Consider the following 12,474-nt stretch of genomic DNA (forward strand, 5'->3'; position numbering starts at 1 on the left):
TCCGCTTTACCACTCTTCGATGTGTTTGCGCATGCGCCAGAAGTTTGCAACTTCCGTTCGACAACTGCACTTTAAAAAATAAAATACCTTTTAAATAACTAGCGACCCTTTTCATCTTTTTACATTTCTGGCTCATAATTGAAGTGCTCCTTATCGCAAAAACATTTTTGATATCAAAATACTTTGGAGATAGAAATTCAACAAAAATCGACAATGTTGTATTCCGTCTTTTAGTGGGTTCAAGCAAACGGCAAGTTGTTTGACAAAGTAAGTCTTGTGAAAGTGTGAAACTCACACTACCCCAGTATACATTTTCAACATTATAGCATTTCACCCTTTTAAAATACAAAAACTTTTTTTCCTCTTGACTTTTATTATTAATATCCTCATTGAACGATGACTTGTACTCGACCTCAGACCAACTGCACTCATACTTGCCAACCTTGAGACCTCCAAATTCGAGAGATGGGGTGGGAGGCGGGGGGTGTTGGCAAGTATGCACTTACTAAATAAACATACAGGACAAAGTGCGTCCTGATTCTTTGATTCTATTTTAAACTTGATGTGTGCCGATGATAAGAAAGTTTGTCGCTGCATTACTGACTAATAACCTCAGTTTTATCTGAAGTTCCATCGAGGTTTGTTTTGAAGCGAAAGTGGGTGCAGAGCACATCCCTCTACCACTGGTGTGTGACGTCATCGCTGCCTGTGCAATGCGCACTGCCTTCCTGCGCCGGTCAAAACCAACACTGTGATTAATCATCATTCATTTATGGTAACGCGATATATTCTTTGTAATAATCACATGCGTTAACGCATTAACATTGACAGCCTTAGTTTAAACCCATACTTTTTTTTTAACAAAAGCATTTGACAATTAATCACAGCATCTGAATAAACAAATTAGAAAGGTATGGAATCAGAGGGTTGGTATTGAACTGGAAGAGAAGCTACTTAATCAACAGGAAGCAATACGTGAAGATAGGCAAACACACTTCCATAGAGCTAAAAAATATCCTGTGGCGTACCTCAGGGATCAATACTCGGACCAAAATTGTTCAATTTCTATATAAATGACATTTGTAAAGTTACAAAGGACTTAAAGTTAGTATTATTTGCAGATGATACAACAGCACGAAATGAACAAATTAAAAAGATGGTTTGACAAAAACAGACTATCTTTGAATCTCAGTAAGACTAAAATAATGCTTTTTGGTAACAGTAAAAGAGAAAGTCAAACACAAATACAAATAGATGGGAGTAGATATTCAAAGGGTAAAAGAAAACACATTTTTGGGTGTAATAATAGATGATCAAATGAATTAGAAATCTCATGTAAAAATAGACAAAATAAAGTAGCAAGAAACACGTCAACAATGAATAAAGCAAAACATGTTCTAGACCAAAAATCACTTCAAATTCTCTACTGCTCGCTAGTGTTACATATCTGAGTTATTGTGCAGAAATATGGGGAAACAATTACACATGTGTGCTTCATTCACTATTGGTGTTACAAAAAAGATCAATTAGAATAATACTTCATGTTGGATATAGGGAACATACAAACCCTTTATGTATTGAATCACAAATATTGAAATTCAATGTTTTTGTGCATTTGCAAACAGCTAAAATGATGTACAAAGCAAACTACAACCTGCTACCTAAGAATGTACAACAATTCTCAACAAAAGAGGAGAAATATAACCTGGGAGGAAAGTCTCCTCTCTGAGCTGCCACCTTACCGTGGTAGAGGAGTTTGCGTGTCCCAATGATCCTAGGAGCTATGTTGTCCGGGGGCTTCCATGTCCCCTGGTAGGGTCTCCCAAGACAAACTGGTCCTAGGTGAGAGATCAGACATAGAGCAGCTCGAAGACTTCGATGGGAGTGCAAGAACAAAGACTCAGATTTCCCTCGCCCGGACGCGGGTGACCGGGGCCCCCCTCTGGAGCCAGGCCAGGAGTTGGGGCACGATGGCGAGCGCCTGGGGCCCGGCCGGGCACAGCCCAAAGAGGCACAAGGGTCACCCCTCCGATGGGCTCACCACTCATGGGAGGGGCCATAGAGGTCGGGTGCGTTGTAAGTTGGGCGACAGCCAAAGGCAGGGAACTTGGCGGTCCGATCCTCGGCTACATAAGCTAGCTCTTGGGACGTGACATGTCACCTCGCTGTGGGGGAAGGAGCCTGAGCTGGTGCGCGAGGTGGAGAAGTTCCGGCTGGATATAGTCGGAATCACTTCGACGCACAGCAAGGGCTTTGGAACCAGTTCTCTCGAGAGGGGCTGGACTCTCTTCCACACCGGCGTTGCACGCAGTGAGAGGCGACGGGCTGGGGTAGCAATTCTTGTTGCCCCCCGGCTCAAAGCCTGCACGTTGGAGTTCAACCCAGTGGACGAGAGGGTAGCTTCCCTCCGCCTTCGGGTGGGGGACAGGTTCTGACTGTTGTTTGTGCTTACGCACCAAACAGCAGCTCAGAGTACCCACACTTTTTGTATACACCCGAGGGAGTACTGGAAAGTGCTCCCCCGGGTGACTCCCTTGTCCTACTGGGGGACTTCAACGCTCATGTTGGAAACGACAGTTAAATCTGGAGATGCGTGATTGGGAAGAATAGCCACCTGGATCTGAACCCGAGTGGTGTTTTGTTATTGGACTTTTGTGCTCGTTACAGATTGTCCATAACAAACACCATGTTCAAACATAAGGGTGTCCATATGTGCACATGGCACCAGGACACCCCAAGCCGCAGTTCCATGATCGACTTTGTGGTTGTGTCATCGAATTTGCGGCCTGATGTTTTGGACACTCGGGTGAAGAGAGGGGCAAAGCTTTCTACCGTTCACTGCCTGGTGGTGAGTTGGTTGCGATGGTGGGGGAGGATGCCAAACAGACCTGGCAGGCCCAAACGCATTGTGAGGGTCTGCTGGGAACGTCTGGCAGAGTCTCCTGTCAGAGAGAGTTTCAATTCCCACCTCCGGAAGAACTTTGAACATGTCACGAGGGAGGTGCTGGACATTGAGTCCGAGTGGAATATGTTCCGCACCTCTATTGTCGAGGTGGCTGATTGGAGCTGTGGCCGCAAGGTAGTTGATGCCTGTCGTGGCGGTAATCCTAGAACCTGTTGGTGGACACCGGTGGTGAGGGATGCGGTAAAGCTGAAGAAGGAGTCCTATCGGTTTTTTTTGGCTCATGGGACTTCGGAGGCAGCGGACAGGTCCCGACAGGCCAAGCGGTGTGCGGCTTCTGCGGTCGCGGAGGCAAAAACTCGGACATGGGAGGAGTTCGGGGAAGCCTTGGAAAACGACTTCCGGACGGCTTCGAAGCGATTCTGGACCGCCAGCCGCCGCCTCAGGAAGGGGAAGCAGTGCACTGTCAACACCGTGTATGGTGAGGATGGTGTTCTGCTGACCTCAACTGCGGATGTTGTGGATCGGTGGAGGGACTACTTCGAAGACCTCCTCAATCCCACCAACACGTCTTCCTATGAGGAAGCAGTGCCTGGGGAATCTGTGGTGGGCTCTCCTATTTCTGGGGCTGAGGTTGCTGAGGTAGTTAAAAAGCTCCTCGATGGCAAGGCCCCTGGGATGGATGAGACCCGCCCGGAGTTCCTTAAGGCTCTGGATGCTGTGGGGCTGTCTTGGTTGACAAGACTCTGCAGCATCGCATGGACATCGGGGGCGGTACCTCTGGGTTGGCAGACCGGGGTTGTGGTTCCTCTCTTTAATAAGCGGAACCGGAGGGTGTGTTCCAACTATCGTGGGATCACACTCCTCAGCCTTCATAGTAAGGTCTATTCAGGACCTTGTGACATTGTGTCTGCTGTGTGTAGAGCTATGTCTGGTGTGTGTAAGATGTGTGTACTTCATGAGCCCAAGTCTAAATTGCTGTATTCTAGGAGGTATAGCTCGGTTAGCATTTGGTGACCTAATAAACTAACTAGTGGCTTTTGATCAGTTTTTTGTGAAAATTGTCTTCTGATCAGAAAGTCTCTGAACCTTTCACATACCCAAGTGTTCTTTCAGCGTCACGGGCCTCCACTCTTCCCTGACAGTTTCAGCACCTTGTTGGGGTCATAGAGGGTCAACACGGAGGTCGAGGTCAGGTCGTCCTTGAGCTGATATAAAGCTCTAGATCCACTGGTTCTTTTTGGAAAGAAGATCTCTCAGTGGCTTGTACTTTTCTGCAAGTCCTGGGATGAATTTTCTTGGTGGATTTGCCAGGCCAAGGAAACGGCGGACTTCAGTAATGTTTGTCGGCTCTCTTCTTTCCTTCACAGCTTTAATCTTGTCATTGTAATATGTCCCAAGAATTGTATCTCTCTCAATTCACAGGTGTCCATGTTAAGTGTTACCCCAGTTTCCTATAGCTGGCGTAGAACTGCATGAAGTCTGGCGCTGTGCTCCTCTTGATCCTTGCACTAAACAACAACTTTGTCCATGTGACATGTGTTGAGGATCATGCACATCCGCCGCTGCAAGTGTTGGGGTGCTGAGGCTATATCAAAGGGTAGCCTGTTAACGTGGAAACGTCCAAATGGTGTTATAAATGTTGTGTACCTTGGTAAATCTGGGGACAAAGAGGTTTGCGAAAATGCTCTGTTTGCATGCAACTTGCTGAAGACTTGTGCACCTGCAAGACATCCTAGTATGTGTTCCACCGACCGTAGAATGTACGTCTCTCCGCAGGTCACTCTGTTGAGGGGGCTAAGCGTCTATGCAGATGCACACAGAGACATTTTTTGACGGAACTGGTCCCATCCCAGAACACCAGTCAGTTGGCTCTTCTACTTTTGAGATGACTCCTATCTTTTCTATTTTTTTCAACTCTTCCCTCACTTTGCCCATTAAAAGGAATAGGAAAACATCTCCGCGTTGCTAGTAAAAATGGATCTGTATCAGGTTTGAGCTTGATGGGGTGTGGCTCCTCCAGCATCCCTAGACTTTTGCACAGTTTTTGGTAAGACTCAGCCATCATTCCCTTGTCGATGCTGTCTGTCTGCGAAACAAGGTTGAGTTGAACGCTGACTAGTCTGCTTAGCAAAGCTACCCGCAGCCCTTTTATGACATATACCGCTCCCTGAATCACCTGTTCTCCTAAATATTGCTACCAAAAAATAATAAAATCTGAAAATGTTGAACATTATGAATAGGTTTTGAAAAACACACTTGCTAAAACACTGACAAACTGAGTAGTGAAAGAAAAGGAAACAGAAAAAGCCATTGAAAAAAGTAATTGGGTGAGCAGGTTTGAGTCTGGTTTAACATCATTTTAATGAATAAATGAACAAATGTAGTAAGAGTACCCTGCTTATCATGATGTGTACTAATGCACACATGTGCATGGTGTACAATTGATTCAACTTGGAAAAACTTAAATCCACAATACCTATATTAAACATGTGAACATTACAAAAAAAAGAAAACTATCAATATTCCTACAATGTAGTGACAGGCAATTAAAAACATTGTGTTAAATATATATTTAAAAAAAAAGTGGATTAATCATTAATGGTATTTACCCAAATCATGCATCAAAAATCTTGTATAATGAAAAATAAACTAAATATATTTTTCTGAAAATCTTACAATGATAAAAAGTAGACATTTAAAGGTTAAAATGTAGTACGGGAAGATTTGAAAAACTTTGGCATTAATAGCTTTAAACATTTACCATTCATGTGAAACTAATTGTTCATCTTTTTTAACTGCATGATGTGGCATAAAACCTAAACTAAACCACACAATCAACAACATGACTTTAATATTATTTGTAGTATTGTTAAAACTATTGTTCATAAGTATATTTTCATGATGGTAAAAAATATAAAATCAAGATATATTTCAGAAACAAAGATAGACTTATTCATAACTTCCTTAGTTTGACTATGATATAAAGCAGGGGTCACCAACCTTTTTGAAAGCAAGAGCTACTTCTTGGGTACTGATTAATGCGAAGGGCTACCAGTTTGATACACACTTAAATAAATTGCCAGAAATAGCCAATTTGCTCATTTTACCTTTAACTCTATGTTATTATTAATAATTAATGATATTTACACTTAATTGAACGGTTTAAAAGAAGAGAAAACACGAAAAAAATGACAATTAAATTTTGAAACATAGTGGCGGTATAGCTCGGTTGGTAGAGTGGCCGTGCCATCAACCTGAGGGTTGCAGGTTCGATTCCCGCTTCCGCCATCCTAGTGACTGCCGTTGTGTCCTTGGGCAAGACACTTTACCCACCTGCTCTCAGTGCCACCCACACTGGTTTAAATGTAACTTAGATATTGGGTTTTCACTATGTAAAGCGCTTTGAGTCACTAGAGAAAAGCGCTATATAAATATAATTCACTTCACTTCACTTCACTTTAACTTCAATTTCGACTCTTTAAATTTCAAAATTCAACAGAAAAAAAGAAGAGAAAAACTAGCTAATTCGAATCTTTTTGAAAAAATTTAAAAAATAATTTATGGAACATCATAAGTAATTTTTCCTGATTAAGATTCATTTTAGAATTTTGATGACATGTTTTAAATAGGTTAAAATCCAATTTGCACTTTGTTAGAATATATAACAATTGGACCAAGCTATTTCTAACAAAGACAAATGATTATTTCTTCTAGATTTTCCAGAACAAAAATTTTAAAAGAAATTCAAAAGACTTTGAAATAAAATTTAAATTTGATTCTACAGATTTTCTAGATTTGCCAAAATATTTTTTTTGAATTTTAATCATAATAAGTTTGAAGAAATATTTCCCAAATATTCTTCGTTGAAAAAACAGAAGCTAAAATGAAGAATTTAATTAAAATGTATTTATTATTCTTTACAATAAAAAAAATAAATGTACTTGAACATTGATTTAAATTGTCAGGAAAGAAGAGGAAGGAATTTAAAAGGTAAAAAGGTATATGTGTTTAAAAATCCTAAAATAATTTTTAAGGTTGTATTTTTTCTCTAAAATTGTCTTTCTGAAAGTTATAAGAAGCAAAGTAAAAAAATTAATGAATTTATTCAAACAAGTGAAGACCAAGTCTTTATAATATTTTCTTGGATTTTCAAATTCTATTTGAGTTTTGTCTCTCTTAGAATTAAAAATGTCGAGCAAAGCGAGACCAGCTTGCTAGTAAATAAATACAATTTAAAAAATAGAGGCAGCTCACTGGTAAGTGCTGCTATTTGAGCTATTTTTAGAACAGGCCAGCGGGCTAATCATCTGGGGCCATACTTATCAAGCTTGTTAGAATTACTCCTAAGAAGTCTGCTAAGAGTTGACTTAAGAGTAAATAAATTATTCGCTGAAAGCTGCACTTAAAAGTTAGTTATCAAGCGTCTTACTCACACTTTCAGCGAAGTGTAGGACTGAATCTTAAGTGTCACACTCAGAGCTGAATTACGACATTACTATGTGCCGTAAACGGAATTTTAGGTGACGTCATTTCTGTGTCCATAGAAATGACCAATCACGGAAGGGAATCCGTTGTCTAAGAATAAAGAAATATCTTGGAAATATTTAAGTGGACAATGGGAGTGTATACTTTGACAATAAACTACAAAATAATACAAAATAAACTAGTCCCCGCCGGCACTCACGCTACCGCTCCCTCTCTTCTATCGCCCACACACTCACTGACGTCACTCACCTCACGGCCACACACATACGCTACTGTCATAACATTTTCTTTCCAATTCATTAATTAGGCAACTAATTTGAAACTGGTGTGGGTGGCTCTATATATACTAGCCCACTGCAGCCACATGCAGTAATCAACAAGGAATCGAAAAGTATTAAATCTGTGACAAAAATAATATCCACTCTGTCTAAACGATACCGTTTGATCAGCTGCTCGTCATCAAAAAAAAACTAAACATTGTTCCGTTCCCTGAACGTTCGCGGACGTCTCTCTCGCCTCAGTGCCATCCCCTGCTGGCAACTCCTAACCACTTAAGACACCTCTGAAGGTCTCTTAAATATCGTGGAGAGTAGGAGTGATTCTTAGACTTAAGAACGTTGATAAAAAGCTTTTATTCTTAAGTTTGAGAGTAGGACTACATTTCGCAAATTCTCAGGACTTAAGTGTAAAATGGCACTCTAAGAAGCTTGATAAGTACGGGCCCTGGTCCTTACGGGCTACCTGGTGCCCGCGAGCACCGCGTTGGTGACCCCTGATATAAAGTAAGACTAAATGTAGCATAATAAAACATTACAACATTTTCTTGAAAATAGTGGACAGCGTTAGGTAGAAACTGAAGGAATGATGAGAAGTCATTGTATGATCAATTGTCTCAGCATCATCCAACGATGGGGAGCGTGGTTACATTCAATCATGAAGGATGTGACTGTTCCCATTCCTACGACCCAGCACATTTGATTTAATTAATGGGATTGCACGCATGCTTATATGACTGCTTCTATTTTTCTTTCATTGTTACCTCAATCAACAACTGTCAAGATCAGTTTTAGACTACAACAGACAGGAGGGTGGGGACCCCCACACCCCCCCCCCCCCAATTGTAGGGCTTTGATAACATGTCATCTTTATCTCAATTCACTGAAAATTTGATAAAACAGACCCCCAATTTTCCTGTTAGAAAAAAGCCCTTACTAAGGATACGAGACCCCCTTCAAGTCTACACACAGTGAATATAGCTGCAATAAATCCATATTAAATATAGTAAATATATAGATTATTGTTTTCACATCTTTCGAAAGGCCTGTCAAATTAAATATAGTAAATATATAGTGGTGAAATAGACTCATCTTTCATAGATTGATCTGCCAAATCATAGCCAGATGTCAGAAGGCGGGACATATACACCGGAAGTCAGGGGGCGGGACTTACATTTTTTGTATTATTTTTTCATATTAAATTTATATTACGTAATCACTTTTTGACAGAAAGCATATCCTATATTCTCTACTATATACACAAATAATTTAAAAGACTGACAGTATTGCAGTAAATCACACACTGTTCACTTTCTTTACATTTGCACAGAAGACAATCATTTTCACAGAACTATATCAGTGTGCAGTGTCTCATGCTGCATTTTAAGTGGGGTTACTGATTGCTTATTTTACTCCTGTTTTACGTTGGGTGGAGGGGGAGGAGTCACAGCCCCGCTTTACCGTGTACCTCTTGCTTGGTATACTTGCTCGCCCCGGTATAAACTATTTGCTTGCCTAATAGAATTACTATTGCGACTTCCAGTGGACACATTTAGAACAGAAGTTTCTTTCATTAAAAAAACAGCTGAATTTTACACTTCGCAAACTCATATCATGGGCCGGATTGAACCTGTTATGCCCGGATGTCGAGGGAGGTGGGGGTTGGGTTGTGGGTGTTGGGGGTTAATTGTTCATATGTCTCTGATTTGCACGTCAATCAGTCTGAGGAGTAAAAAAGGGTACTTGGTTATGCAAACAGTTACCCAGCATCACAACGTCAGTTTTGATACATCTCAACAAAAAGGGTGTAGTGCAGGTTTTTGAGCGTGCACAAACTTGACACATGAGGCCCCAGGTCCCTGGACTGAAGAAGGAGTAACCAAGCACTTGAAGCATCATCTATCTTACTGTTCAGGAAGGTTTCAGATACAGAGAAGACATGGGGTCATGAGTAGATAAGATTATGTTCCAAATAATCCAAGTTTGTATGAATACCTCAGATATTTGTGAAAGAAGCAGTGAGGAGGTCCTGGGTAGGGTGGATGTCGCCACATATGAGCAACAAACCACAAACTAGACAGCTTATTGGTTATTTTCCCTTGTGTGTTCTTATGTGTTTTACTGCGTCTGCATTATGTTGGAACCTTTTACAGCACACTGAACAACTAAATGTTTTTTCCCCAGCGTGTGTTCTCATGTGTCGACACAATGAGCTAATATTAGGAAAGCTTTTGCCACAAACTGAACACTTATATGGTTTTTCGCCTGTGTGTGTTCTCATGTGTCGACACAATGAGCTATTTTGAGAAAAGCTTTTGCCACAAACTGAACAACTAAATGGTTTTTCACCTGTGTGTGTTCTCATGTGATGAGTCACATGGCTATTTAGAGAAAAGCTTTTACCACAAACTGAACATTTAAATGTTTTTTCACCTGTGTGTGTTCTCATGTGTTCAATCAAAGAGCTATTTCGAGAAAATCCTTTGTCACAAACTGAACAATTAAATGTTTTTTCTCCTGTGTGTGTTCTCATGTGTTGAGTCAAAATGCTATTTTGAGAAAAGCTTTTGCCACAAACTGAACAAATACATGGTTTTTCACCTGTGTGTGTTCTCATGTGTTCAGTCAAAGAGCTATTTCGAGAAAATCTTTTGTCACAAACTGAACAACTAAATAGTTTTTCTCCTGTGTGTGTTCTCATGTGTTCAGTCAAAGTCCTCTTAGCAGCAAAGCTTATTCCGCAAACTGAACAATTAAATGGTTTTTCTCCTGTGTGTGTTCTCATATGTCCAGTCAAATTGCTATTTTGAGAAAAGCTTACGCCACAAACTGAACAAATAAATGCTTTTTCTCCTGTGTGTGTTCTCATGTGTCGAGTCAATTGGCTATTTTTAGAAAAGCTTTTGCCACAAACTGAACAACAAAATGTTTTTTCTCCTGTGTGTGTTCTCATGTGTTGAGTCAAATGGCAATTTTTAGTAAAGCTTTCACCACAATTTAAGTAGCTCAAACATTTGTTACCACTCTTCTTTGTAGAGCATTCAGAGTGTTTGTTGTCAGTGTGAGTCCTCATATCACCTTCACAGTCTTTATCGCTGCTCAAAGGCTCTTCAACCTCGTCTTCAGCCTCACTATCTGATAGTGGAGTTAAGAGGTTGTCTACTTGTGGTTTCTCTTCATCATCTTCAGTCTTCACAGAGAGAATACTCAGTGGAAACTTGGTGTAATCAGCTTCCTCTCGTCCAAGAAGACACTCTCCCTCTTGAGTGATGCAGAGTTCCTCCTCTTCCTTTTTAATGCAGGGTGGTTGTGGAGTCTCCTGCTTCAAAGTGGAGCTCCCCCCTAACTGAGGGGAAACTTCTTCTGGATTACCGATCAGCTGCTGGACGTCTGCAAGACACAAACAACAAAAACACACTTTCTTCTATGTACTGTATGTGTGTGTAGTAGGGTTGTACAGTATGCTGCTACTAATAAAGTATCGTGGCACTAATCAATTGAAATCGGTACTATACCACCTTTGAAAAGTACCGGTACCGTTCTTTCATCTGAATGCCGCAGTGCGACGGTGACTACAGAGCAGAGGCGCATGATGTTGAGTGTGTCAAAATGCACACACAAAGTGCATACAAGCAATAACATCATGAAGAGAAAGAAAGGCAACAAACAACAATTCTACTGGTTAATAAAGTGTCTGTGTTTACATCATGGCGGAGCCAGAAGTCGAGTTTCTTAACATGGAGATATTCTCACTACTTTTCTTTTGTCGAGCACAAAGAAAAGAACATTTTAGTTAAATGTAAGTTGTGTCTTGGATCAAAGATCCCAGCTACTGCCCAAAACAGCAATTCAAATCTGCTGAAACACCTGCAAAAGCAACATGCTACGACGAAGCTAGTAAAGAGAGACACACTTCAACTCCACCTCCAACAGCGGCTGGATTTTAACGGAGGGACTGCTAGCCAGGACATCATTGATAGAGCCATTGCAGCGTATGTGCTAGAAGACATGCAGGCTATTTCTACAGTGGAGTCACCCGCTTTCAGGCAGCTGGACACAGTGGACAGTGAGTACATAAACATGGAAAGCGAGCTAAAGAAGACACTCAGAACTCTGCCTCTGCTCATCATTCAGCACTGAAGGTACACACACTCTGTCCATTCTCTTATATACTCTTTCATTCTAGACTTCTAGAGTGTTTGATTATCACATCACTCTAAATGTATAGACTACAAAGTTCACAAACATAAAGAGGGATCCTAGTGGGCCAGGCCAATCTTTCCTTTTCTCTAAACTAAAACTGGGGGAATGCATAGAGTGTTCTGGGCTTCAGTACAGTGTTGATCGCATGAAGACATGATTTTATTTCCGAATTCGCTGAGGGAGAAAAAATGCCTGGTTAGGCTTTGTGTATGTAATGTGTAGGGATGATACTCGAAACCGGTTTTCCAGGTTGTTCGATAAGAAAAGAACCGAGTCCTCGGACTCGAATCCCTTTTTGAGAACCGGTACCCGTTATCGAGACCACTATAGTAAAGAAAAAGAGTTGGTTCTTTATTCGAATCTCTGGGAACGAATCCCGTCCCGACCAGAAATGCCCCGTGAGACATCACAAGAAATGACGTCAGTAGCTCAGTCATTAGGCGCAGATAGGGAAAGCAGGAAAAACAATGCACCGGAAAAAGCGCTCCAAGGTGTAATAAAGTTCAAAACAAAAGGTATAATCCAATGAATAACTTTACTGAGAGATTTGAGCAGGGTACAAACACATGACCAACACTTTTACGACCAACCGGAAACATAGCAACC

At 41.0% G+C, this 12,474-nt stretch overlaps 1 protein-coding gene across 1 annotated transcript; it reads right to left on the reverse strand.

Annotated features, from left to right (window-relative positions):
• Positions 1-7,875: 7,875 nt before the first annotated feature.
• LOC133632441 (gastrula zinc finger protein XlCGF17.1-like) lies at positions 7,876-11,054 on the reverse strand. The gene has a single exon (XM_062024851.1). The coding sequence runs from the start codon at positions 10,736-10,738 to the stop codon at positions 9,755-9,757; it is 984 nt and encodes a 327-aa protein (XP_061880835.1). The 5' UTR covers positions 10,739-11,054; the 3' UTR covers positions 7,876-9,754.
• Between the last annotated feature and the right edge of the window lie 1,420 nt (positions 11,055-12,474).

The sequence above is a fragment of the Entelurus aequoreus genome, linkage group LG17 (genome assembly GCF_033978785.1).
Source record: "Entelurus aequoreus isolate RoL-2023_Sb linkage group LG17, RoL_Eaeq_v1.1, whole genome shotgun sequence".
NCBI classification, from domain to species: Eukaryota; Metazoa; Chordata; class Actinopteri; order Syngnathiformes; family Syngnathidae; genus Entelurus; species Entelurus aequoreus.

What these genes read in the sequence shown, in the direction of transcription:
- LOC133632441 (XM_062024851.1), bottom strand. Translation starts at nt 10,738, where the DNA reads ATGAGGACTCACACTGACAACAAACACTCTGAATGCTCTACAAAGAAG.